The 27,478-nt window shown below is 46.1% G+C and overlaps 1 protein-coding gene across 1 annotated transcript in view; it reads left to right on the top strand.

Moving 5' to 3' along the window:
* Nucleotides 1-27,478, top strand: part of zgc:158403 (tetratricopeptide repeat protein 39A) — an 84,750-nt gene that overhangs the window by 24,091 nt on the left and 33,181 nt on the right. The window contains exons 3-6 of the mRNA XM_052041869.1: nucleotides 9,402-9,533; nucleotides 17,302-17,378; nucleotides 22,971-23,038; nucleotides 25,836-25,900. Of these exons, the coding sequence (XP_051897829.1) occupies nucleotides 9,402-9,533; nucleotides 17,302-17,378; nucleotides 22,971-23,038; nucleotides 25,836-25,900 (342 nt within the window). The remainder of the gene's footprint in view (nucleotides 1-9,401; nucleotides 9,534-17,301; nucleotides 17,379-22,970; nucleotides 23,039-25,835; nucleotides 25,901-27,478) is intronic.

The raw sequence follows: 27,478 nt of genomic DNA on the forward strand, positions 1-27,478 counted from the left end.
GCTGGGTTCTGGGTCACATGGGGAGATGCCAGGGTAGGTGCCCGCCAGCTTGCCCAAGGGGCCAGGTTTGGCAGCCAGCCCTAGTGGAAGAGAGTCATACAGCACAGAAGTAGGCCCTTCGGCCCAACACGTCCATGCAAACCAAGTTGCCTATGTGAGCCAGTCCCATTTGCCTGTGCTTGGCCCATATCCCTCTAAACCTTTCCTATTCATGAACCTGTCCAACTGTCATTTAGCTGTTGTAATTGTACCCGCCTCTGCCACTTCCTCTGGCAGCTTGTTCCATTCACACACCTCCCTCAGTGTGGAAAGGTCCTCTTCAAATCTTACCCCTCTCGCCTTAAGCCTATGCCCTTTAGTTTTAGACTCCCCTACCCTGGAAAAAAGACTGACTATTCATCTTACCTATGTCCCTTTTACCCCTATAAGGTTACCTCTCTGCCTCCTAGGCTCCAGGGAAAAAAATGCCCCAGTTGATCCAGTCTTTCTTTATAAGTCAAGCCCTCCAGTCCCAGTAACAACTCTTGTACTCTGTGTTCTGACCAATGAAGGTAGGCGTGCCAAACACATTCTTCACCACCTAGCTGCCTGTCACCAATTTTGGGGAACTATGTACTTATAGAACAGAGACCTAGGGGTACAGGACACTCCAGGGCCACGCCATATACTATGCAAGTCCTGCCCTGGTTTAACTTGCCAAAATGCAGCACTTCACACTTGTCTAAGTTAAATTCCATCTGCCATTCGTTGGGCCACTTCCCCAGTTGCTCTAAAGGGAGCAAGAGTTGTTTGCAGAGGGAGGGGAAGACATTTAGATGCTGAACACCCATTTGATAATGATCCAGTCACTCCATTATCACATTTCCAACTAATTTTGGAGACCTGTGCCGTGCCAGTGTGTTAAACCACTTCGCTGTTGTTGGACTTGTCTACAGGCTGGTGGGTTTGCCGCTCTGTTGCTGAGCGCAATTGTGGGTTGAAAAGGCCTCTTTGCAGATAAGATTGTGCATAGATTCAACAATTAGGTATTTTTCTTTGAATCTTGTATTTCCCAACCCAGTATTTGGGAAGATTGCAGCCATTAGTTGTTTCCTGCCTACTGTTAGTATTCTGCTGAAGGGGTGTTCTCCCTCCCCTCCATGGCTACCCTACCTCGATCAAACCCTGGTGGGAAAACTCACTCCTAGAAAGGAGCAACTTAAAGAGCTGAGATAGACTGGGAGACTGCCTGTGGATCAACCTGCACAACATCAAGACTTCACAGTTAACTTGCCTTTAGAGTGCAGTCACTGTGATCTTGTAGCAAATGGTTTTCACGTGGCAAGGACCCACAAACAATGGTGAAGCAATTACCAGTTAATGTGTTGGTTTGGTGCTGATAGTGGAACAGAAACAACTGCTGGTCTTTGAAGACTGCTGTGCAATCTTGTATCCACCTGAGAGGGAAGATGGATTTAATGTCTATTTAGCAGGTGGCGTCTTTAACAATACAGCAGTTCCTGCAGGATTCAAGAGGAGCTTAAGTCAAAGTGAGGTTTATTGTCATATGCACAAGTATATGTATGCACAGGTGCAGTGAAAAAACTTGCAGCATCACAGGCGCCTAACATCACGCAAGCAGCGTTCAGAAGGAAAACATAAATTAAATAAAATTTTACAAGAAAAAACACAATTAGAACAAAAACAAGTCCATTTTAGCGCCAAGTGGTCACAGTGTTGCTATACTGTAGTGATTAGGGTTGTGCCGGTTGGTTCAAGAACTGAATGGTTGAAGGCAAGTAGCTGTTCTTGACCCTGGCGGTGTGGGACTTCAGGCTTCTGTACCTCCTGCCCGATGGGAGCTGTGAAAAGATGGCATGGCCTGGATGGTGGGGATCTTTGGATGCTGCCGCCTTGAAGCATTGCCTCCTATAGATACTTCCGATGGTGGGGAGGGATGGGTCTTGGGAGGGGTTTGAACCCATTAACCTCTGACTCAGGTGAGAACCAGCACCAAAGGCAGACTTGCTACTGGTGCAGAGAGAAGGTCGGTGTTAGTGCTACCATGACATCTGGGCATAGCACTGTTTGTAAAGATGTTTTGTGGCCAGGATAATCTCACCAGTCACTTCTGAGGCTGAAGTGGGAACGGGACAATGAGCTGCTGCTGGAAAATGTCTGTGCAAAGTGTAATGGAAATGGGAAAATGGTGTGACTTGTTGGACATGGATAAAGCCACATTCTGCAGAGAGGTTGACTTTAAACTGATTTGTCAGAATGTTGAAGTGAATCCCCAACATTCGATACCATCCTGTCAGTTGGTGCTCCATCAGCCACAGTGTGGTGCTGAGGTAAAGATGAGGAATATCTTGTTCATTTAAAGATCCATCAACAATCCACTGTCTGCTCTTGGTCCATCGACTGGAGGATGTCAGGTGCTCCCCTGGTACTCCTTAAATGCAACAGCAATTTTCAGCCCCTCCCCACCATCCTTTCAGGTAGTTGGTTTCAAATCATAGTTACCCACTGCATTGTAAAAGTGTTTGTCAGTGACCCTCTGACTCTTCTACCAGTTAGCGTGAATTACCTAGCAGCCCAGATGAAGGATCTCGACCTGAAATGTTGACTGTCCATTTCCCTCCATGGATGCTACCTGACCCGCTGAGTTATTCCATCATTTTGTATATGACCTTTAATCTGGCTCTGTTAGTCTTGGGTTGCTGGTAATATTATTGGCTGGTGGGGGGGGGGGGGGGGGTGGGGGTGGAGGTGGGGGCCACCGAGTGGAGAGAGGAATAGATTCGCAACTTGGGTTGTTGTGAGGATGTAATTTTGAAGAATGGGTTGTTTAGCAGCTGCAGGGTTCCTGCTCTCAACTGCTGATCAGTGACTTCTGAAATATGTCTTCACAGGTCATTGGAAGTAACTCGACCACCATTCAAGAACTTTAATATTTCATTTCCCAGCTCCCTCTCACCCTGAAAGATTAAATAGATTAAATAGACAATAGGAGCAGAAGTAGACCATTGGGCCCTTCGAGTCTGCACCGCCATTTTGAGATCATGGCTGATTCTCAACAATCAATATCCTGTTCCTGCCTTGTCCCCATATCCCTTGATTCCCCTATCTATAAGAAACCTATCTAGCTCCTTCTTGAAAGTGCCCAGAGCATTGGCCTCCACTGCCCTCTGAGGCAGTGCATTCCACAAATTCACAACCCTCTGGGAGAAGAAGTTTTTCCTCACCTCTGTCCTAAATGGCCTAGCCCTTATTCTTAAATCATGCCCCCTGGTCCTGGACTTCCCCAACATCTGAAACATATTTCCTGTCTCTATCTTGTCCAATCCCTTAATAATCCTGTATGTTTCAATCAGATCCCCTCTCAATCTTCTCAATTCCAGCGTGCACAATCCCAGTCTATCCAACCTCTCAGCATAAGACAGTCCCGACATCCCCGGAATTAACCTCGTAAACCTACGCTGCACGCCCTCTATAGCCAGGATATCCTTCCTTAACCCTGGAGACCAAAACTGTACACAATACTCCAGGAGTGGTCTCACCAGGGCCCTGTACAAATGCAAAAGAATCTCTTTGCTTTTGTACTCAATTCCCCTTGTAATACAGGCCAACATTCCATTAGCCTTCATCACTGCCTGCTGCACTTGCTCATTCACTTTCAGTGACTGATGAACAAGGACTCCTAGATCCCTTTGTATTTCCCCCTTACCTAACTCCACACCATTCAGATAATAATCCACCTTCCTGTTCCTGCTCCCAAAGTGGAGAACCTCACACTTATCCACATTAAACTTCATCTGCCAAGTATCTGCCCACTTACCCAACCTATCCAAATCACCTTGAATTCTCCTAACTTCCTCTACACATGTCGCACTGCCACCCAACTTTGTATCATCAGCAAACTTGCTAATGTTATTCACAATGCCTTCATCTAAATTATCAACATAGATCGTAAACAGCTGCAGTCCCAGCACCGAGCCCTGTGGCACCCCACTAGTCACGGCCTGCCATTCTGAGAAACATCTATTCACCCCTACCCTTTGTTTCCTATCCGCCAACCAGTTTTCTATCCATGTTAATACCCGCCCCCCAATTCCATGAGCCCTAATTTTACCCACCAATCTCCTGTGTGGCACTTTATCAAATTCCTTCTGAAAGTCGAGGTATACAACATCCACTGAATCTCCCTCGTCTATTTTCCTGGTTACATCCTCAAAAAACTCCAGTAGGTTAGTCAAGCATGATTTGCCCTTGGTAAATCCATGTTGACTTGACCCAATCCTATCATTGCTATCCAAATATGCCGTTATTTCATCCTTAATAATGGACTCTAGCATCTTCCCCACCACAGATGTTAGGCTAACTGGATGATAGTTCCCCGTTTTCTCCCTCCCTCCTTTCTTAAAAAGTGGGATAACATTATCCATTCTCCAATCCTCAGGAACTGACCCCGAATCTAAGGAACATCAGAAAATGATCACCAATGCATCCACAATTTCTAGAGCCACCTCCTTTAGTACCCTGGGATGCAGACCATTTGGACCTGGGGATTTGTCAGTCTTCAGCCCCATTAGTCTACCCATCACCATTTCTTTCCTAATGTCAATCCACTTCAGTTCCTCTGTCACCCTCTGCCTTTTGTCCATCCTTACTTCTGGGAGATTTCTTACGTGTTCCCCCGTAAAGACAGATCCAAAGTACTTATTAAATTTGACTGCCATCTCCCTGTTTCCCATAATAATTTCACCCGATTCGGTCTTCAAGGGCCCAACATTGTTCCTAACTAACTTCTTTCCCTTCACATACCTAAAAAAGCTTTTGCTATCCTCCTTAATATTCCTGGCTAGCTTGCCTTCGTACCTCATTTTTTCTTCCCGAATTACCTTTTTAGTTATATTCTGCTGCACCTTAAAAATTTCCCAATCTTCTATCTTCCCCCTCAGCTTGGCTCTGCCATACTTCTTCCTTTTTAACACAATGCTATCTCTGACTTCCTTTGTCAGCCACAGTGGCCCCTTCCCCCTCTGAGTCTTTCCTTCTCTGGGGAATAAACTGATCCTGCACCTTGTGCATTATTCCCAAGAATACCTGCCATTGCTGTTCCACTGACAATTCTGCTAGGATGCCGCCCAGTCAACTTTAGCCAGCTCCTCCCTCATGGCTCCATAGTCTCCTATGTTCAACTGCAAAATTGACCCTTCTGATTTGCCCTTTTCCCTCTCCAATTGCAGATAAAAACTTATGTTATGGTCACTACCTCCCAATGGCTCCTTTACTTCGAGTTCTCTTATCAAATCCTGCTCATTACACAGCACTAAATCCAGAATAGCCCTCTCCCTGGTCGGCTCTCGTACCAGCTGCTCCAAGAACGCGTCCCGGAGGCACTCTATAAACTCCCTTTCCTGGGGTCCAGTACCAGCCAGATTTTCCCAGTCCGCTTGCATATTGAAATCCCCCATAACTACTGTGACATTACCCTTGCCACATGCCAACATTAACTCACTATTCAGCTTGCACCCAATATCCATGCCACCGTTCGGAGGCCTGTAGATAACACCCATTAGGGTCTTTTTGCCCTTACAGTTCCTCAGTTCTATCCACACTGACTCTACTTCTCCTGATTCAATGTCCCCCCTTGCAAGGGACTGAATCTCATTCCTCACCAACAGGGCCACCCCACCCCCTCTGCCCACCTTCCTGTCCTTACGATAGCATGTATACCCTTGAAAATTCATTTCCCAGGTCTGATCTCCCTGCAGCCATGTCTCCGTTATCCCAACAACATCATACTGAGCTTCAAGCTCGCCTACCTTATTCCTGACACTCCGTGCATTCAGATATAGGATTTTTAACCCATTTCTCCTCTCTCCATTCGTATTAATGTTCCGAAATTGTGTAGTTCCTACCTGTCCTCTACCCTCCATCTCGCTATCCTCTCTCTCATTCTGGATCCCCTCCCCCTGCAAATTTAGTTTAAACCCCCCCGAGCAGCATTAGCAAACCTTCCTGCAAGAAAGTCAGTACCCCTCCAGTTCAGGTGTAAACCGTCCCGTTGGAACAGATCCCATCTTCCCTGGAACAAATCCCAATTATCCATAAACCTGAAGCCCTCCCTCTCGCACCATCCCCTCAGCCACGTATTAATCTGCCTAATCTTCTTATTCCTCTCCTCACTCGCATGTGGCACAGGTAGCAATCCTGAGATTGTTACCCTGGATGTCCTGCCCCTCAACTTAGCACCTAACTCCCTGAACTCCTTACGCAGGACCTCCTCTCTTTTCCTGCCCACGTCGTTAGTCCCTACATGGATCACGACATCTGGGTTCACGCCCTCCCTCCTGAGAATAACCTAAACCCGATCTGAGATATCCTGGACCCTGGCACCAGGGAGGCAACAGACCATCCGGAATTCCCGATCATCCCCACAGAATATCCCATCTATCACCCTGGCTATAGAATCCCCTATCACTACCATTCTCCTCTCTTCCTTCTTCCCCTTCTGAGTTGAGGGTCCACTCTCGGTGCCAGAGACCAGACCTCCGCAACCAGTTCCTGGTAGGTCATCCCCACCAACAGTATCCAAAGCGGTAGACCTATTATTGATGGGGACAGCCACAGGGGTGCTCTGCTCTCTCTGCCTGCTCCCCTTCCCTCTCCTGGCAGTTGTCCAGTTACTCTCCTCCTGTCTTATCGGTGTGTCTATCTCCCGATAACTCTTATCTATCTCTGCCTCCGCCTCCTGAATGATCCGTAGTTCGTCCAGCTGCTGCTCCAATTCCCTAACTCGGTCTGCTAGGAGCTGCAGCTGGACGCACCTTTTGCAGGTGTGGTCATCAGGGACAACTGTGCTGACCCTGACCTCCCACATACCGCATACGGAGCACATCACTGCTCTAACTGTCTCCCCCATATCCTGCTCCCAGATTAGTTACAACAAATCAAGATAAAAAGTACCCACCAGACCTTACCTTATATCTCAGCAGCACGTACTCAGGCTTACCGGCTTCCTCTTAGCGAAGTCCCTGTGTTCCGAAGCCCCTTGTGCCAAAGCCCGACCACTCTGCTTCCCTCTCACTCCGCTGCCCGCTCTAGAGGCTGTTTGTCTTTTAAGCTGCCCGCCCCGCACCTGCGCAGTCCAGCCCCCCCATTCAAGTACTTAGAAACTTTTACAACCGTACTAAAAGCACCTTAAAACAACAAACTAACCCTAGTAAATTACACCTCTGATGGTCTCTGATGATCCTCCTGCTCTGGCCCTTATGTTTGTACTCGAACACAATCACTCCATCGGTGACCATGCCTCTGACTGCCGAGCCGCTGGATGCTAGAATTCCCTCCCCAAATCGTTCCCAGCTGCTCCTTAACGTCCACCTGGAAATAAAAACCTGCAGATGCTGGAAATCTGAAATAAAAACAGAAAATGCTGGAAACACTCAGCAGGTCAGGCAGCGTCTGTGGAGGGAGAAACCAAGCCGTATTTTGGGTTGGAGAACTGTCGCTGACCTGAAACATTAACTGTTTCTCATTGTTTTTTAAATCCATCGCCTACCTCTTTGACAGGCTCTTTGGGCACCAGCTATATTTCCTGATTTGGAGGGCTGGTTTTGATGGGCTGTGTGACATCCCGGTGATATTCTGCTGCATTAAGTATGCACAGTAGTATGGGTTAATGAACTGAACGATAAAGATTTGATCACTAGGGGAAGTCGTTTCAAAACGCAGCTTTAAGTTGGGTCAGTTGGGGGAGAGGAGGATTGTGGGAACCACTCTGGCCTGGATAACCGTACATAGCAGTCAGAAAACAAAATGCTGCAAATCTGAAAGATGGAACATGCTGTAGGTAGGTGGGGTCGTGGAGAGAGAGGGAGTTAGTGAATCTCACCACTACTGGCAGGAGGAAATGCTTCTTTAATATCTTTCTCATCTCTTGGGGCTTCCAGGCTCCAGGTGAGGGCTTTGTTTTCATGGAGATGTATGTGTTTGCATTGGGTCATTCTGTTGCTGGACCTTGTGCACCTCACTATTATATGACTGGGATATCAGTGTTCCTTGTAGCCAGTGGATCCTGAGGTGCAGACTGATATGTCGGCTAAAATGACAGCTGGTTTTGCATTCAGTTGATTCCACAAACGTGCAGATTGGTGGATACCCTGTTGAGGTGAATGTTGGTCAGGCCACTGGTAATTTTACGTCAGAAATGCGAGCAAGGGTCAGCCGTGTGATCCCTCCGGCCTGACCCACCATTCAACAAGATCACGAGTGATCTGAAGACACAAGAGTCTTGAGTGATCTGATGCTGGACTCTGCCCCACCTCCCTCCTGTTCTATTTCCCATGGGCCAAAATTACGTATATTCACTGATTCCACCTCCAGCTATCTAGGCTCAGGAACTCCAGAGATTCACAATGTCTAATAGGGCACATTTCTCAATCGCTTTGTGAGACCATGCCCTCAGTGCTAGATTCCCCCACCAGGTGAAAAATTGGCAAGAAGCCTACCCCCCACCACCCCCCCCCCCCCCCTGAATATTGCATGTTTTGATAAGATCACCTTGCTCTTCTAAACTTTACAGAGCACTGATCACACTGGTCAGTATTTCCTCATCAGACCACCCCTTCATCCCAGCAACCAATCTCCAAATGCTCTCTAAGGATGTATATCCCTCCTTAAAAATAAGTAGATCAAAGCTCTGTCTGGTACTCCAGGTATGTTCTCCCTGAAGTCATGTATATTTGTAGCAAGAATTCCCAACTTTTGTACTCCATTCCTGGAGAAAGCCCTGCTCTCTTCAGTATCATGATGTCAAGCATCCTGCATTTGTGTACTGCCTGCAACACTGCAGAGTGTTGCAAAGGAGTCCACAGAAAACAACAAATCTATATAATATTGGGAAAGTTCAGACACTCTTTAAAAACTACAAGATTGGAGATGGAGAGAGGGGTGGGGGGGTGGTTTCTAGAGCTTAGAAACAAGTAGTGAGCAGATTGTACCTCTGTTGGGGATTAGAGAGAGGGCAAAATATTGGAGGGTCTAAAAATCAGGGTGGGAATTTTAAAGTCAAACTGTTGCTTTAATCAGGCGTCAATTTGGATCAACAAACATGGGGATGAAGGGTGAGCAGGACATGAAGTGAGGCAGTATACTGGGCGGAGGTTTAAGATGAGCTTGTTTAGCAAGAGTGGGAGCTGTCCAGGGGATGTTTGAATAGCCAGGCCTGGAGTTGGGGGAAATGTTTGAGGATGTTGGGAGCATGTTACTTGAGGTGGGAGTAGAGTTGGCAAGTGGACAGCCATCTCTGGAATACAACACCCTCCCAACAATGTGGCAGCTCTGTGGTTGAAGTGCTCCAGTCTTCTGATTCAGACTGAGTGGGTTCAATAACTTGTCTCTCATTCCTTTGACAGGATGAAGGAGAGCATGTACCACGCTTTGATGTATGCCACCATTTTGGAAATGCAGGCCATGATGACCTTTGAACACGATGACATCATCAGTGCTGGTCACACAATGAAGGAAGCACAGGAGATTTGTCAAAGGTGAGGAGGGAAGGGGGGGGTTGGTGGGGGGGGAGGATGTACTCTCCTGGCTTTGTAGATTACTTACTTTTGCTTTGGTTTTGATTGGTGGGTGTGGTTTCAAAGACGAAATGGTGATAAACGGCTGGCATTGTGCGTGATAATATTGACGCTCCTTGATTTCTGGTTAATGTTTCTGAGATGAAAACTACTGCTTTCCGGGTTTGCAGTCACCCCTCAGCCACCCGTTCATCACTAGACTCCCATAGCCAATGGTGCCATGGTCACTGGGAATTGTAGGGAGGGATGGTGGAGTGGGTAAGTGTTGGGGCAGAGGACAACATCAGAGAGAATGGGTAGGGGCCTGGTGGACTGGAGTGTGGGTTGATCCTGGGGTGGGTTTAGTCGCAGAGGTTGGATGAGGATGGTTTCAAGAACCTGCACTTCCTTGGACATCCCAGGCTACATGTCACGCACCAAACAAACAGGCAACAAGGGCCATTCAACTGTCCCCATTTGTTCATCTGTGGGACGTGGATGTTACCGGCAGTGCCAGCACTTGCTCCCCGTCCCCAGTTGGTCCTGAAAGGAGGAGGCAGCTCAGACTCTAAACACACTGGAGGCTCTGCAGTCACACACACAGCAGCGTGGGTAGGGATGGTAGATTTCCTTCCCTGCAGATGGGTTTTCTGACATTTCACCAGTTTTGTACTGACCATTACAGAGACCAGTATTTTAAAGTTCTTATTAATAAATTCAGTAAACTTAAATTCTGCAGCTGCCACAGTGGGTTTCGAACTCCTGTATCTTGATCAGTGGTGCACAACTCTGGCAGTTGGTCCTGTAGGGGGATAACTGTGCTACTGTACTCTGCCACTCACATCTGCCACAATGCATCCTAACTCTGGGGTTAGTTTAGGTGGGTGCTTGATGGTTGGTATGGACTCGATGGGCAGAAGGGCCAGTTTCCATTGACTCTCGTTTGGGTAAATCTTAAATGAAAACACAATTACTGAAGTGTTGATAGCATCTCATCTGATTCACTAATGTCCTCTTTAGGGAAGAAAATAAGGTACGAATAGGAAGATATGGCAGACGAATGTGTGGCTGACCTATTTCTGTAAAATCCCATTTCCATCATTTAAGAAGTCCCAAAATTCTTTGCAATTTCTTCCTTTCTGTAGCTTTGTGGGCAAACTATTGGAAAGGATTCTTAGGGACAAGATTTACAAGCATTTGGAGAAGCATAGTCTTATTAGGGACGTCAGCATGGCTTTGTGAGGGGCAGGTCGTGCCTCATGAGCCTAATTGAGTTTTTTGAGGAGGTGACAAAACAAATAGATGAAGGTAGAGCGGTGGATATGGTGTATATGAACTTTAGTAAGGCGTTTGACAAGGTTCCCCATGGTAGGCTCATCCAGAAGGCCATGAGGCATGGATTCATGGAAACGGCTGCGTGGATTCTGAATTGGCTTCACACAAAAAGCAGAGGGTGGTAGTAGATGGAGTGTATTCTGCCTGGAGGTCAGTGACCACTGGTGTTCCACAGTGATTTTTATAAATGCCTTGGATGAGGAAGTGCAGGGATGGGTTAGTAAATTTGCCGATGACACGAAGGTTAGAGGTGTTGTGGATAGTGTAGAAAGTTGTCATAGGTTACAATGGGATTTAGACAGGATGCAGAGTTGGGCGGAGAAGTGGCAGATGGAGTTCAATCCGGGAAAGTGTGAAGTGATACACTTTGAAAGATTGAACTTGAAGGTGGAGTACAAGGTTAATGGCAAGATTCTTAGCAGTGTGGAGGAACAGGGATCTTGGGATTCAAGTCCATAGGTCCCTCAAAGTTGCTGCACAAGTTGATAGGGTGGTTAAGGAGGCACATGGTGTGCTGGCCTTCATTAGTTTGGGGATTGAGTTCAAGAGCCATGAGGTAATGTTGCAGCTCAATAAAACTTTGGTTAGACCACACTCAAGATTAAGATATCTTTATTAGTTACATGTACATCGAAACACAGTGAAATACTATAGGAAGGATGTGGAAGCTTTGGAGAGGGTGCAGAGGAGATTTACCAGGATGCTGCCTGGATTAGAGAGCATGTCTTATAAGACGAGGATAGGTTGAGCAAGCTAGGGCTTTTCTCTTTAGAGTGACAGAGGATAAGACGTGACTTGATAGATGGAGTGGACGGCCAGCACCTTTTTCCCAGGGCAGCAATGGCCAATACCAGAGGACATCCATTTAATGTGGGAGGAGGAAAGTTTAGGGGAGATGTCAGAGGTAGGTTTTTACACAGTGTTGGGTGCCTGGAACGCACTGCGGGGGTGGTGGTAGAGGCTGATACAACAGGGACATTTAAAAGACTCTTAGATAGGCACATGGATGTAAAAGAAATGGAGGGTTATGGGCTGTGTTAGGAGGGAGGGGTTAGATTGATCATGGAGTAGGTGTTTATACAGGTCAGCACAACATCGTGGGCTGAAGGGCCTGTACTATTCTGTGAAATCTGCCCACGGTGTTTGGTGTAAATGTGGTGCTGGGCAGCAATGTAAGTGGGTCTTAAGTTTCCCTCTGAAATGCTGTAGTAAGCTATCCCAGTCCTACAAACTGCTTTAAAAATAGAATTTGAGGCCAGTGTCAAAGCAATGGCTCTTCCACTGGGGAAAAGTACCCCACAAACATCTAGTGACCCCTCTCATGGGATCATTCCCTTTCTGCTGCTGTCAAGTGTCAGTTCAAAGGGATCTCGAGTGTCCAGCAGCTCTGATGTCTTCAGACTGCTGAGCAGCCAATCACTTTGGACAAGAAACCAGAAACAAGCATTGATTTTTTTTTAAACATTTATAAGGTATGGTAAATGGAGATGCACAGAGTTTACCCAGAAGCTTTTTTTTTGAAAGCTCTTTTGTATTGTGAAATGCTCATGATAAGGAAATGTAGTCCACACTCATAGATTACTTTTAGTTTGCTGCCAGTAATTATGGCTCTGTACACCTTTTCTTTTAAAAAAAAACTACGTGGACCTTTGTAACCAAGTGTAAAATTCCCAAAGTTTTTTAGTGTTTGTTTAAAAAGCCAAATCCACGTCAGCTCATACAGTTTCCGCTGGGCTGCAGTGGAGAAAGCTATAAATAGTGTAGCCTGCAAAGGCACATTGGGTAATTGATAACTGTTTCTGTCTTGTATTGTGTTTTCATGAATACCTGGCAGTAACTGTCAGTTTCACGGTTTAATAGTGAACATCAGCAAATTTGGTGTTGTTGCTGTATCAGGTCACACTTGGGCAAGGAATGCTGTCGATCAACTGCTTCTCTCCTTCAGCTCCTCTGTGATGGACACCTCATGGTCATTGCACAGAAATTTAATTGGACCGCAAGAACTATTGCTTCAAGGCTAGGAGTGTAGTGAGGGTCTGACCTACAGACCCACGAAACTTATCCACCATCTGCAGGGTTTGCCTGGATGAGTGTAGCTCATCCAGCTTTGACATCACCCATGCCAGAATTAGCCTGCTCCATTGGCAACCCGTCAGCCACCTTAAACGTTCATTCCTCTCACCACTGGTGTGTTTTAGCTGCGTTTTGCTTTAACCATCTACACAGTGCATTGCGACACCCTGCCAAGGCTTTCCTGACAACAACTTGTAACATACTGCCTTGGACGAGGCAGTAGGTAGATAGGGCAAGCCATCAGGACTCAAATAAATAGTCCAATGGCAGGACTTGGCTGAGTGGAGGAACAGAGGGATCTTGGGGTCCATGTCCATAGATCCCTCAAGGTTGCCATGCAGGTTGATGGGGTTTTTAAGAAGGCGTATGGTGTCTTGGCCTTCCTTAGTTGAGGTATTGAGTTCAAGAGCTGCCAGGTAATGTTGCAGCTCTATAAAACCCTGGTTAGACCACTCTTGGAGTATTGTGTTCAGTTCTGGTCACTAGGAAGGATGTGGAATATTTAGAGAGGGTGCAGAGGAGATTTACCAGGATGCTACCTGGATTGGAGAGCACGTCTTATGAGGATAGGTTGAGTGAGCTCGGGCTTTTCTCTTTGGGGAGAAGGAGGATGAGAGGTGACTTGATAGAGGTGTACAAGATGATAAGAGGCATAGATTGAGTGGACAGTCAGAGACTTTTTCCCAGGGCGAAAATGGCTAATACGAGGGGGCATAATTTTAAGGTGATTGGAGGAAGGTATAGTGGGGATGTCAGGGGTAAGTTTTTTTACACAGTGAGTGGTGGGTGCGTGGAACGCACTGCCTGTAGAGGTTGTGGGGGCAGATACATTAGGGACATTTAAGAGATTCTTAGATAGACACTTGAATGATAGAAAAATGGAGGGCTTTGTGGGAGGGAAGGGTTAGATAGATCTTAGAGCAGGATAAAATGTCGGCACAACATCGTGGGCCGAAGGGCCTGTACTGTGCTGTAGTGTTCTATGTTCATCACCATTTGTAGGTTCCCTGCTCACTCGCACACCACCCTGGGTTGGAATTGTGTCACTGGGTCTAAAACCCGGAACTCCCTGTGCATCAGCACTGTTGGCGCACCTTCAACAGAAGGACCGCAGTTCCTCAAGAATATAGCTCAGCCTCACCTTCTCAAAACCTTTAGGGATGGACAACTTCTGCCGTGGCTATCACTGCTATGTCCCAGGAAAAAATGTGTGACCTCGTATACTTTAAGTATTTTTCCTGAATGTCTTTCAGATTCTGTTTACTACAATCTTGCTTGTACTTCTCATATTTCTTTAAACTGACTCTTGTCAATCCCATTCCCCCAAGTATTTTCCTGTAACCTCTTCAATCTCTTGCAACCTATTTACATTAGGGATAATTTGGTGGCCAATTAACTAACTTGCACGCCTTTGGGACGTGGGAGGAATTTGAAGCACCTGGGAGAAACCCATGGGGTCACAGGGAGAGCGTGCAAGTTCTGCACAAACAGCACCGGAGGTCAGAATTGAACCCAGGTTGTTTGACTGCTGGAGCTGTAGCACATCAGCACTACCTGCCACAGCACTGTGCCACTGCTGAAGTTAAAATGTATAACCCTCAATTGCATTTTTATAGGCTAACTCTTTTCGCATTCTCTGCACCGCACACCCTTTTAAAGTCTTGACTCCAGTTACTCTTGTTAAAGTGGGTGCATACAGCAGCCAATTTGTACGCAGCCAGGCCCCACTAACGAAGAGGGGATTAATGAACGGTTAACCAAATTCTGATGTTGGTTGACGAGTGACTGTTGCCCAGGGCTGTGCTCTGCTCTGCTTCAGACAGTGACGTCTGCATCGACATCCATGTGAACAGGCAGGTGGTTAGTGGGATGTTTAATGTTGTAAATAAAAGCCAACACCTTCAACAGAGATGAAGTCTCTCAACACTGCACTGTGTTGGGCGGGACTAAACTGCGGATCTTGAACCCTTGTTTGTCTGTCGCTAAAGTGAAGTGCATTATGGATAAGTCAACCTGATGTAGAGTCTGGAATTGTTGACACCAGGATAATGCATGTGAGTTCCCCCCAAGTGATTTACTAGCTGCCGGACTTGCTTTGTGTCACTTATCTTGTCCAGAATAGTTCATTAATTTGGATTAGCAGCAACTGGAATGTTCCTTGTCAGTTCATACTTCGAACCTCATCAGTTCCACTGCTTGTGTTTGCTTGATAATTACTTACAAACTGATAAACAAGCCTGGTTTTCAGGCTGCTGCTGGTGGGACAGAACGTGACCATTATTCTCAACAGATGTCAGCTGTTCCTGCTGCTCTCAGAAGGCTGATTTAAAGGAGCAACTGATTATGACGTTAACGTTCACCTTGGAGACCCCAGGTTGAGTGTCGCTCTTCCCTTCATGGGACGTATGCTGTGTGGGGGGAACAGAGCTGTGGTGCTCAACACCCCCTGTGGAAAGCTATTTCCCATTGGACTTGGAGTACGTGGGCTGTTGAATTGCGAGGGATGCCCCATTCAGCCTTGACATGTACACATCAGAGAGGATCCAGCAAAGATTTGGGGGAGTGGTTCCTGGGATGAGGGACCACAGGTGATAGGATAGATTAGAGAGGCAGGGACTGTTTTCATTGAAGGCTGAGGGGTCTGCACAGTGTGGGCAGTGGGAGTCTTTCCCCATTGGTAGAGGGGTTGAGGACTGGAGGGCACAGGTGGAAAATAGAGGAAGAGAAACACAAGTGATGTGAGGAGAAGATTTCTCACACAGCGCGTGTTGGAATTGGGAACACACTGCCCACAGATATGGTGGAGGCAGGTTCCAATGTGGCCCTCATGGAGAATTGCAAGGGGTGAAACTAGTGTCTCTCTCTGGTAGCGAACTGACACAAATGATGGGCAGTATGGCCTCCTGTGATGTAACTGTTCAATAATTCTGTTTTTCAAAAAGGATCGCTGACTGGATTGGATACTGTGTGTAGCCTGTACCTCTGTGGGGTGGATCAGTGTAGGAGTGGTTCTGTGCTAACGCCGTCATATCACTGTTGGGCAGCACAGTGGCACAGCGGGTAGAGCTGCTACCTCACAGCATCAGTGACAATCAGTTTCACAGTGCACGGTGCACTGTTGTCCTCCACTGGAACCCCTGGCCCAGCTGGTAGAGTTTCAGCCTCTCAGTGACCCAGCTATGCTTTAACCTCCTAGACCCAGGTACGATCCAGATACCCTGGAAAGTGGGAATGTGCTTTTCCTGGAGTACAGTTCCATGTCTTCCTGGCACATTTTCAGTTACCCTGCCAAAGCGTCCGTTCCCTGTGTATGACCTTTGATCAACTGAGGTGAAGGGTTGAAGCTGCAAGATTATGGGTGTTGGCAAGGCTGGTGTCTGTTGTCCATCTCTTACCATTTTAGAAGATAATTAAGACTCAAACTCATTAACTGGTTTGGAGACATCTGTCGGCCTCACTGGATAAGAGCAGTGGGTTCTCTCCCTGAGACTGAACCAGGTAGCTTTTTTGAATCATAGTCATAGAGCTATGCAGATTTAACTCCCTGAATTTAAATTGCCCAGTTGGTGACTGGAAGAGGTTGACTGTTTCGATGTAGATTTTGAGGGTTCCACCTGTTTTTGAGGTCCTTGTGCTCTGCTTTTATTACACTGCTGTAGCACAGTGATGCTTGCCCTTCCAGCAACAGGCAGCCTCTGTAGTCTCTGCGATTGTTGGGACAGGGTGGGTTATAAATACCTTTCACCCATGAACATTGTGTGCAATCCCTGAACCGTATAGCATAAGGGAGGCCACTCGGCCCTGCTGTGACTGTCATCTCTTTGAAAGAGTTCATGGAGTCCTTGGATTGTTATGGCATAAAGGACATTGAGCTCCTTGAGCACTGGCTGGCTTTTTGAGCAATCCAGCTAGCCCCACTCATGGGCTCTTCCCCTGTAGCCCTACGATTTGTTTCCACCTTTAAGCATTCATCCATGAAATCAATAGTTGCACCTCCTTCCACCACCTGTACAGGCAGTGCTCGCTAGGGGAGAGATCTGTCCTCCCGTCTTCTCTGCTGCTTCTGCTAGTCACCTTAAATCCCCTCCCCTTTGTTTCTTAACTGAACACCAACATGAACAACTCTTCCTTATCCTCTTTGTTTCAGTCCCATGTGACCTTGAACACCTTCCATCCAATCTTCTGTCTTCTTCACCCGAGCATCTCCAGCCAGTCCGCTTTAGCACCATTAAGGTCACTTTCCCACCCAATGGCTCCCAATTATGTGCTTGCAGTGAGAAGGCTTCCCGGACAAAATCGCCCGATTGGCACTCTACCCTAATAGACCATTTGTTTCCACTAGGTTTCGAAAGAAGTCCACTGTTGTTGGTTCCCTCTCGAGTCTTGTGAACAAATCATCTGGTGACCACTTCACTGAAGGTTTGTGTTAGCGCGATGTGCAAGGAATATGAAGGTGTAATTTCATTGGATTAATGATTCTGCCATTCACAGAAGTTTACAACAACTTGGATTAATCTAGCACCTTCAGTGTGGTGAAGCAACCCAACATCCTTCACTGGAGCAATGTTGAACAAAGTTTGACACCACATCACTGAAGGTGGCATTTACACCAATGAATGTAAGCTTGGTCAAAGAAGTAGGTTTTAAGGAGATCTTAAAGGAGGGAAGAGGTTCGGTGAAGGAAGTCCAGAGCTTGGGTCCTGGATAACAGAAGGCAAGGCTGCCAGGTGGCATGATAGAAATTGGGTAATGCTCTGGGCCAGCAGTGGAGGAGTACAGATGTTTTCTGTTGCCAACCTGGTGCTCTTTTTCTGAGCAAACTGCACCCCTCTCCTTTTGTTTTTGGCTCTTTTCCTCTGTCTTGATATAGTCGAGCTTAGGTTCTGAAACACTCGTTCTTCCTAGTTCCTAACTAGTTGCCGTGGATAAGCCTTATCTGTGAGCTTAGATACATGAGAGTAAACAGTCTACCCAGCTGTGCGAAACATCGTGGCAGAACTTGATTCTTGTCTCTATTGGCACACCTTCAGCCAAACAGTCCATTACCTGGTATCCCTGGGATGCTGAGTACGGTTTCTCATCTTGTTACTGATCCACCAGTAATCCATCTTTGACTGAGCACATATTGGGAATTTTGGGATCAGGTAGACATGTAAGAGATGGCCATTTAGCCCCTCGATCCTCTTCCCCAATTCATGCCTGTTGAGTATCTCCACTTGATGTATCTGTTTTGGACCAGTGAAACCAAGAAGCCAGGGAGAAGAGGAGAACAAATGCAAGGGGGAGATTGTTCCTCCTCTGCCAGCTCAGATACTTGGGACTGCAGGAGAAGCTGGGAGAGAAAGGAGTCACAGAAACATTCCTCAGGAGGGAGGAGGAAGGTTAAGATGGAGGCTGAACACCATTTGGGTAAAATGTCCAGTTTGTAAGCAGTGAAAACTTTAACAAGAATCATTAATCCTCAGTTTAGACATTTTCAGTTCTGGCCCCGCGCGCCCCGCCCCTCCCCAGTTACCCTGTCCCATCCCTCGGACACAACAGCTGTTTGGGGACAGTTCCACACTTGCTCTCCTCACTTCCCACCACAGTCTAATTTTATGTCCTCTTCATCCCATCTAATCCATTTAATCGCCTGATTAGAGGATTCTTTGATCTTCTATTCTTAGTGGAAAATAAGCTTTATTCACACAACTTGTTTAACCCCTTTGATCTTGGAATCGGACTGGTGATTCTGTGCTGCCTTCCCTCCCAGGGTGTTATCACCTTCCTGAGCTGCAGTTTAAAATCAGTTGTGTGTCCAGAACTGATTGCAGATCCTCTTGCAGGCAGTCAAACAGTGTCCTATACCCAAGCAAAACCTCTTGCTCTTTGTTCTGTATCATGTTGCACGTGGGGACCACTCTCGTCTACTCAACTGCTCACCTGTTGGGGAGCTTTGGAGGTGCTGTCGTTCTCTCCAGTTCCAGTTTTCTCTGCTGATTGTAGGGCTTATTTACCTCGTCAAACTGCTGCTCATTCTCTGGAGGGTGATTTAAAGCAGTGTCTCTCTCTGTGGAAGTGCATCTGGAAAGTACTTTTTGGTTTATTCTGACTGTGGTCTCTTCATCATCCATGAATTCAGTTGCTCCATCATTGCCTTTAGCTGCCAAGACTCTCTAAGCTCTGGAATTCCCTCTCTAAACTGTACAGTGGTGAAGCTGGTAGAGTCAGAATCAGGTTTGTTATCACTGAATTTTGTTGTTTTGTGGCAGCGTTACAGTGTAAGACATTAAAAATTACTAAAAATTACCAAACTATAAATAAAATAGTGCACAGGAGGAATAATGAGACAGCGTTCATGGTCCGTTCAGAAATCTGACGGCGGAGGGGAAGAAGCTGTTCCTGAAATGTTGAGTGTGGGTCTTCAGGCTCCTGTACCTCCTCCCCAATGGTAGTAATGAGAAGCGGGCATATTCTGGATGGTGAGGGTCCTTAATGATGGATGCCACCTTTGTGAGGCACCGCCTCTTGAAGATGCCCTCGATGGTGGGGAGGGTTGTGCCCGTAATGGAGCTGGCTGAGTCTACAACCCTCTGCAGCCTCTTGTGATTGTGTACATTGGAGCCTCCATACCAGGCGGTGATGCAGCCAGTCAGAATGCTCTCCACCATACATCTGTAGAAATTTGCAAGAGTCATTAGAGTTAGCACAGAAACAGGCCCTTCAGCCCATCATGCCCATGCTGACACAAGTCCAGATGAAGGGTCTCAACCTGAAATGCTAACTGTCCACTTCCCTCCACAGATGCTGCTCGACCCGCTGAGTCCCTCCAGCAGATTGTTTGTTGCTCCAGATTCTAGTGTCTGCAGACTCATGTCTCCATTTTTAAGTGTCTGTCTAAATGCCTCTTGAATCTTGTGTCTGATTCCACCACCAGCTCTGGCAGCACGTTCCAGATATCAACTGCTCTGTTTAAAAAAAAATAAAATCTCGGATCTCCTTAAAACTCCTTTCTCTCACCTTTTGCCCTCTTGTTTTTGATACCCCTACCATGGGAAAAAGTTTCGGAATAGCTACCCCATCTATGCCTCTTGTATTCTGCCGTACCTCTATCAGATGACCCCTTCACTCCAGGGAAAACAAGCCCAGCCTCTCCAATATCTCCCCATAATTAAATCCCTCCAATCCAGGCAACATCCTGGTGAATCACTGCAGTGCCACCACATCCTTCCTACAGTGCAGTGACCAGAACTGCACACAACACTCCAAGTGCAGTCTAGCCAGTATTTTGTAAATTTGCAACCTAACACCCACTTTTGTATCCATTGCCCCAACCTATGAAACCAGCTTGGCCTATTCTTCCTTTCCCACCATATCCACCTGTGTGGCCACTTTCAGGGAACTAAGCACTTGAATTTAGGGAGTTATGGACTACTACCTCGTAGTTCCAGCAACCCAGGTCCAATCCTCACCTGAGGTGCTATCTCTGTGCAGTTTGCACATTCTCCCTTTGAATGCGTAGGCTTCATAGAGACATCCAGCATGGAAACAGGCCATTCGGTCCACCAGGTCCACCCTGCCCAGTGGGCACCATCTGTAGTAATCCCATCTTCCAGCACTTGGCCTGTAGTCTTCTAGGCCGACACAATTCAAGTGTTCATCTAGATGCTTCTTAAATGTTCTCTCTGCTTCTACCACTCTCTCAGGCCCTGTACAGGTACTCGCCACTCTCTGGGTGAAAAGAGTCCCCCTCATATTCCCTCTAAATCTCTTGCCCCTTATCCTAAGTGTCTGTCCTCTGGTTTTATTTGCCTCTAAGGAGAAAAGGTTTCCTGCAGTCTGCCCTATCTGTACCCCTTATAATTTTATATATCTCAATCATATCCCCTCTTAACCCCTCTGCTCCGGGGAGAACAGACCCAGCCTCTCCAGTCTCTCCTCATAACTGAACTGCTCCATCCCAGGCAACATCCTGGGGAATCTCCTTTGCACCCTCTCCAGCACTGTCACATCTTTCCTGTGGTGTGCAGTTCTCCAGCTGAGGTCTGATCAATGTGTTATAAAGTTGGAGCACTTGTATCCTTCCTGCACTTGTATCCAGTGTCCTAACCAATGAAGGCCAGTATCCCAAATGCCTTCCTAGCCATGTTGTCTACCTGTGGCCCCACATCCAAAAGCCACACATTGTAAGCTGCCCCATTATATGGGTGAGTGGTAGGATCTAGAGGGAGAAGATGGAAATGTGGAGAGAATAGGGTTTCATGGTTTCAAAGTCATTTATGGTTATCTGCACAAGTACAGGTATACACATGTGCAATGAAAAACTTACTTGCAGCAGCATCACAGGCACGTAGCATCAGATAAGCAGCATTCACAAGAAAAAACATCAATTATACAAAATCTTTTACAAGAAAGAACACAATTAGAACAAAAAAAGTCCATTTTAGTGCAAAGTGGTTATAGCATTGCTCTACTAATCAGAGGGGATGGGATTGCTCTGCGAGCTCAGAATGATGGGCTGGAGTGGTCGTCTCTGACATCCTATGGAGATGTGATAACCCCCTCTGCTTCTCCCCCTCCCTTCTCTCCTTCTGTCTCTGAAGCCTACCACTTTGACCAAGCTTCTAGTTGCCTGTTCAACATATCCTTGTGCGGTTGGTGTGGGTTCTTTGCGCGGCCATGCTCCTGTGGAGCACCGTGGGATGGTTTTCTTTGTTCAAGGCACTAGAGAGGCACAATTAGTGTTGCACTGCTGAAAGTTTTGTTCAAGTGCAGCACTGATCAAGTCTTGCTGCCACCATAGCTTGCACTTGTACCATGCCCTTCACTGTAGCAATCCTTCCAAGGTACTTCACACATTAGGACTTGAACAGAGTGTTGCTTGACCTTGGGCATATGAGGGGCACAGGAGTGTGGTCAGTCAGAGCAGGGTCAGGGCAGATGCCTCAATTTAGCAGCAAGGAGCTGAGGTGGGATCGAGCTAATCGAGGCTCTTCTATCATAATAGGTCAAATGGTGACACCCTCCCCCCTCGAGGAAACAAATTTCTGTCATGTTTGAGCCCCTTTTTTAAACTAAAGCTTGATTTGCTGTTTTTGTTGCTGAGGTGTTGGATCATAGTGTAACAGTTCTGAAATTTGCCGTTGGTTTGGGACTCCCGATATTCCTGTTGTGCTGGTGTTGGTAACACACTCCCCTAAGTCAGAGAATGGGTTCGGGTCTCACTCCAAGAAGTCCAGGACCAGGCTGACACGGTGCAGGGCTGAGGGAATATTGGAGGGGTTTAACCAAGGCCTTGTGTTTCCTCAGGCTGCACCGTCTTGTCCTTGAGTAGGGCTGTATCCTGAGAGACTAGGACTTTATTCCCTGGGACATGGAGATTGAGGGATGACCTGATAGATGTGTATAAAGTCATGAGGGGCATAGACAGGGTGAAAGCACACAGTCTTTTTCCCAGGGAGGGGGTGCTAAAAACAAGAGGGCAGAGGTTTAAGATCCGAGGTGAGAGATTTAAAAGGGACATCAGGAGCAGCTTCTTCACACAAAGGGTGGTGCGTATTTGGAATGAGCTGCCAGAAATAGTGGTTGAGGTGTGCACATCAGCAACATTTAAAAGCCATCTAGAAAAGTACGTGGATAGGAGAGGTTTAGAGGGCTATGGGTCAAACGCAGGCAGATGGGTCTAGCTCACTGGGCAACACAGTCGGCGTGGACTAGTTGGGCTGAAGGGCTTGTTTCTGTGCTGTATGGCTGTATCCTGGCCGATGTTTATCCCACATTCAGCATTGCGTAAACATTATTACTGTGTCTTGTGGGAGCTTTCTATGTGGAAACCTGCAGCCATGTTCCTCACTTTGCCTACAGTTTGGAAGTGTTTCATTGGCTGGGAAGTACTTTGGCACATCCTGAATGGTGCTACATAAATGCAAGACTTTCCCTAACTGAGCAAATGATCTATTTATAATATAAATGGAGCTGAAAAGGTTAATATTGCCAACTACCTGACATTGGATGCCCTGGTTTGTTTTCCAGACGAGATCCACGCAGAGGTCTGTTACGCTGAGTGTTTACTACAGAGAGCTGCCTTGACATTCTTGCAGGTAGGCATGGACAGTCATTACCATACCTGTAGCATGATTTGTACACTGAACTATCATCACGAATGTCACTGAACACCTACTTAATATAAGGGCCCTGTCTGTTCTCTTGATTAACATAAAGAATACTGCAGAACTGTTTGAGGGAAAACCAGGGCAAATCTCCCCCAGCTAGTGTTTAATCCCCAACCGTGGTTAGCAAGAGAAACACAGATTATCAGGTCATTTTCACATAGCGTTTCGTGAAGTCTTACCATGCAACATGACCACTTCAGTGTATACAGTTCAACGATGATCTCATTCCAAAAGTACTACATGGTTGTACGCTCACTTTGGATGTGCTGAGGTTGTGCGAGAGGTTTCAAAAATGGCAGGTTTGGCGCTTACAAGGTTATCACAGACTAAGTGCCACTCATTCAGTGCTGGGTGCTTCTGACAAGAAGGAAAAGTTTAAAAGCACCTAACTGTAATTCCCCTGATAAACAGCATGAACCCCTGACCTGTGGCAGGTCTCACTGAATGACTGTGCACAACTGTGGTTCAAAAGGATTCTGTTCCAACTTGGCTGCAGAGTCATTCAACGTGGATGTACATCTAATGGCATATCACCCCTCCCCCCAATTACCATGAGTCATATATTCAAACAGGAACAATCTGTGGACGTTTTGGGTGACAAGGGTTTTTTGTAGTATTACTGGTGATTGTATTCTTGTCTCAAGCATTAGTCCTGTGACTTTTTCAGCCATTGTGGTGTGACAGGCTGCACGGCCACTCCCTGTGCCGGGAACTTCAATACTCCTCACTCCTACCTTTCAATAACTTTCCAATTTAGGGGAACGGAGTTGATGACATAATATTGCTCTGTTTCTACTGAGAAATTTCAGTCCTTTGTTTTTATTTTTTTTTGAAATTTTTCCGTTTAGTTTGGTTTGATATATTACTTATAATTTGTCTTATTAATTTGGGGATTTTTTTTCTTTCTTTTTATATATATAATAAATCTTTTTCTTTCCTTTCTTTTATATTATATTCATTTACTAAGAGATGGTGGGATCTACAGATTTTTTTAAATATTTTGTTGTTCTTTATGATTATCTATGCCATGATTGTTCTCCTGATCGCTTTGTATTACATGTACAAACATTGATGTTATATATTAATCTGTATTAATTTGAAAACTAATAAAAAGATTGAAAAAGAGAGAATACTCCTCACTCCTGACTTGGATGGTGCTGGAGATTTATACTTCCTGAATTTGTTTTGTAAAGTTTCTGCAGTTCTCCCAGAACATGGTGATGTTAAGTGAAGTTCTTCCTGTGCTCCCTGTCCATTAGAAACTGGTCTGAAAAAATTAAAATTAAACTCATTTCATATTTGTAATTATCACAGGGTAGAAAAAGGCCGTTTGACCCATTGAGACCTGATGGAAGTTTATAAGGTTATGAGAAGCACAGATAGGGTAGACAGTTCAGGATCTTTTTCCCATTTTAGGTGAAGAGGGGGGAAGTTGTGTGGGGCAAGTTTTTACACAGTGGTGCGTGCCTGCCTGGAACAGGCTGCCAGGGGTGGTGGTGGAAGCAGATACATTAGTGGCGTTTAGGCTTTTAGACAGATGGGCAGGGAATGGAGGAATATGGATCAGGGAGAAGAGATTTGGTTTAATTTGGCATCGTGTTTGGCACAGACATCATAGGCCAAAGGGCCTGTTCCTGTGCTGTGAATGTGTGCCAGTTCACAGAGCAATCCCATCCCATCCCTCCACTTGGTTCCTGGTATCTTGTTCTCTCAGGTGTCCATCAACCTCCTCCTGATTTTATCATTACCACCCACCTACAACTAGAGGTAACTTATAGCAGACAATTAACTAACCAGCGCCTCTTTGGGATATGGGAGGAAACTGGAAGATCTGGCAGAAACCCACATCATCACAGGGAGAACGTGCAAACTCCACACAGACAGCACTGGGGGTCGGGGTTTTACCTGGGTCACTGGAGCTGTGTGAGGCAGCAGCACTACCCGCTGTACCACTGAGACATCTGGTGTATTTTATTCACTTATATGTGTGGTTTTAACACCAGGTAGCCCATTCATCTGGACTTAAACACAGGTGCTAGAACCCCAGACTATTGTTTGACCAGCCTGACCCTGATGAAATGATTTTGTCTTCTAACTTGTGGTGTGTGTGTGTACAGGACAATCTCCCCCCAACCCCGCAACCCCCCCCCCCCCCCCCCCCCACCTCACCGAACATTTGGTGGGATTAATGTTGCTGAATCCTTCACAAAACAACATCTCTGGGAATCACCATTAGTGCCAGAAACCTAACTGGGTGAGCCATAAGCTGTGGCTACAAGAGCAGTTGAGAAACAGAATATCCTGTAGTGAATGACTCATCCCCTGATACTTCCAGACCTTTCCATCACCTGTAAGATGAAAGTTAGGGCGTGTGATGGAATGTTCTCCATTTGCCTGGTTGAGTATAGATGCAACAGTATTAAGAAAATGGACCCCATCCAGGACACAACTGCTTGATTAGCACCTCTTCCACCACCCTAGCCCCAGTGCACCTTGGCTGAAGTGCGTTCCTTCTATAAAATCCACTGCGTCAACTCCCAGAGCTAAAGGACATGGGCAGCAGGTGAATGGGAGCGCCACCACTGTGGGAACGCATGGACTTCAGCAGTTCAAGGTGGTGACTCATCCCACTGAGTAATTAAATGCTTGCCTTGACAAAGATGCTTGAATATAAAATTATGTTCATAAAATATGAACTTGTCTGGGTGTGTCTTTCTGTTTTCAGGATGAGAACATGGTCAGTTTCATCAAGGGTGGGATTAAAGTCAGGAACAGCTTCATGATTTACAAGTGAGTTAAGGTTTTCATTATAATTTTTTTTTAACATAATATCCTCGTCCCCTTTTCCCATTCCTGTAGGTCTTGGCCCTTCCTTTTGTTAACTGACATAAAGCTTCCTCCTCTACTGACAGTTTTGTTTTCCCTCATAATGACTGTTGTGAAAAGAGCAACTGGATGTTTTACCGGTTTAAAGGTGTTCCTGGTTGTGGTTAAGATGGAACTTTGGGTCCATTAGTCTACCACTGTCACTAATAAATTATTTGAGACCGCAAGAGATCCATTTATCCAGAGTTGTGAGAACATGGAGCTTGTGACCATTGGGAGTGTTTGACACAATTTCTCTGGGTGCCTTTAAGGGGAGGTTGATTGAACAAATGAGAAAGGAAAAGATTCGGGTGTGATGAATAGGGATAGAGGAAGCACGTGAAGCCCAAACACCTCCAGGACTTGCTGGGTTTCATGTCCTGTTTCTGTGCTGCTAATACTTCCTAATGTATATGCATTGTTGTTCTTGGGTTCTGTTTAGGAGACTTTGTTTGCTTGTCATTTCAGCTGTCTACTTTTCATTGGTAAACCTTCATTGTGAGTGACATCAGGATTGCTGATTTGTTCAGCCATGTTTTACCACAATTCTGCTCAACCTTCCTTTAGTAGAAGGCACTGAGTGATATCAGATACTCCTCAAGTTCAACTGAAGTATCCTAAGTGCTGCTCCTAGTGAGATCAGTTAACTCAACACAATTTGAGAGCTCTAACTTGGGGTCTTTGTTTCCCCCAATGAACCTATTCACTGGGTCCCAGAACCACTGGCAGATCCTCTCCACTCCATGGGACATGTAATTTCTGGAAGGGTTGTGATTTATTGCCGGCCGAAGTCGTCACCAGAAGTGCTGGTAGATCACTATCGTTAAACATTGTGCAGCAATTTTGATAAACGGATTCTATAACATCCTGATGGTGTGAAAATTTCTACATTTTTTTTAAGAAAGTATTTTGTTCTCTTATCAGACAACATTGTCATTTTCATGCTCCTTTAAGAGGTGGGGTGACAGAGTGGTTGTCACTGGATTAGTAATGAGGAGGAATGATGTAATGATCTGGAGGTTGCTTTAGAGATGAGTTCACATCCCACCACGGCAGCTGGGGAGTTGAAATCGGTTAGTTAAGTAAATCTACAATACAAGGCTATTTCACTGAAGGTGATTGTGAAGCTACCGGGTTGTTTTTATAACAAAAGTCTGATTCACTGACACCCTCTAGGGAAAGAATAAGCTGTCTTTGTCCAGTCTGATGTGTAAGTGACTCTAAACATTCAGCAATAGAAATGACTCCTAACTGGCTTTTGAACAGTGGCTTGTTCACCATTCAGGGGCAGTTAGGTAATAAATAGTCAGCAAGGTTAAAGAATACAGTGTCACAGCATTAATTCGGTCTACCCAATCCCTACTTTTCATTCCCAGTCATTCCTAGATCAGGCTCCTTATCCATGGAACTAATTGGAGCCGGTCCCATATCCACAATTACACGGTCTTTGGGTTTTGGTGTTTTGAGATTCCATTCCCTCTTGAGATCCTCTGTCTAATAAGC

The sequence above is a fragment of the Pristis pectinata genome, chromosome 31 (genome assembly GCF_009764475.1).
Source record: "Pristis pectinata isolate sPriPec2 chromosome 31, sPriPec2.1.pri, whole genome shotgun sequence".
NCBI classification, from domain to species: Eukaryota; Metazoa; Chordata; class Chondrichthyes; order Rhinopristiformes; family Pristidae; genus Pristis; species Pristis pectinata.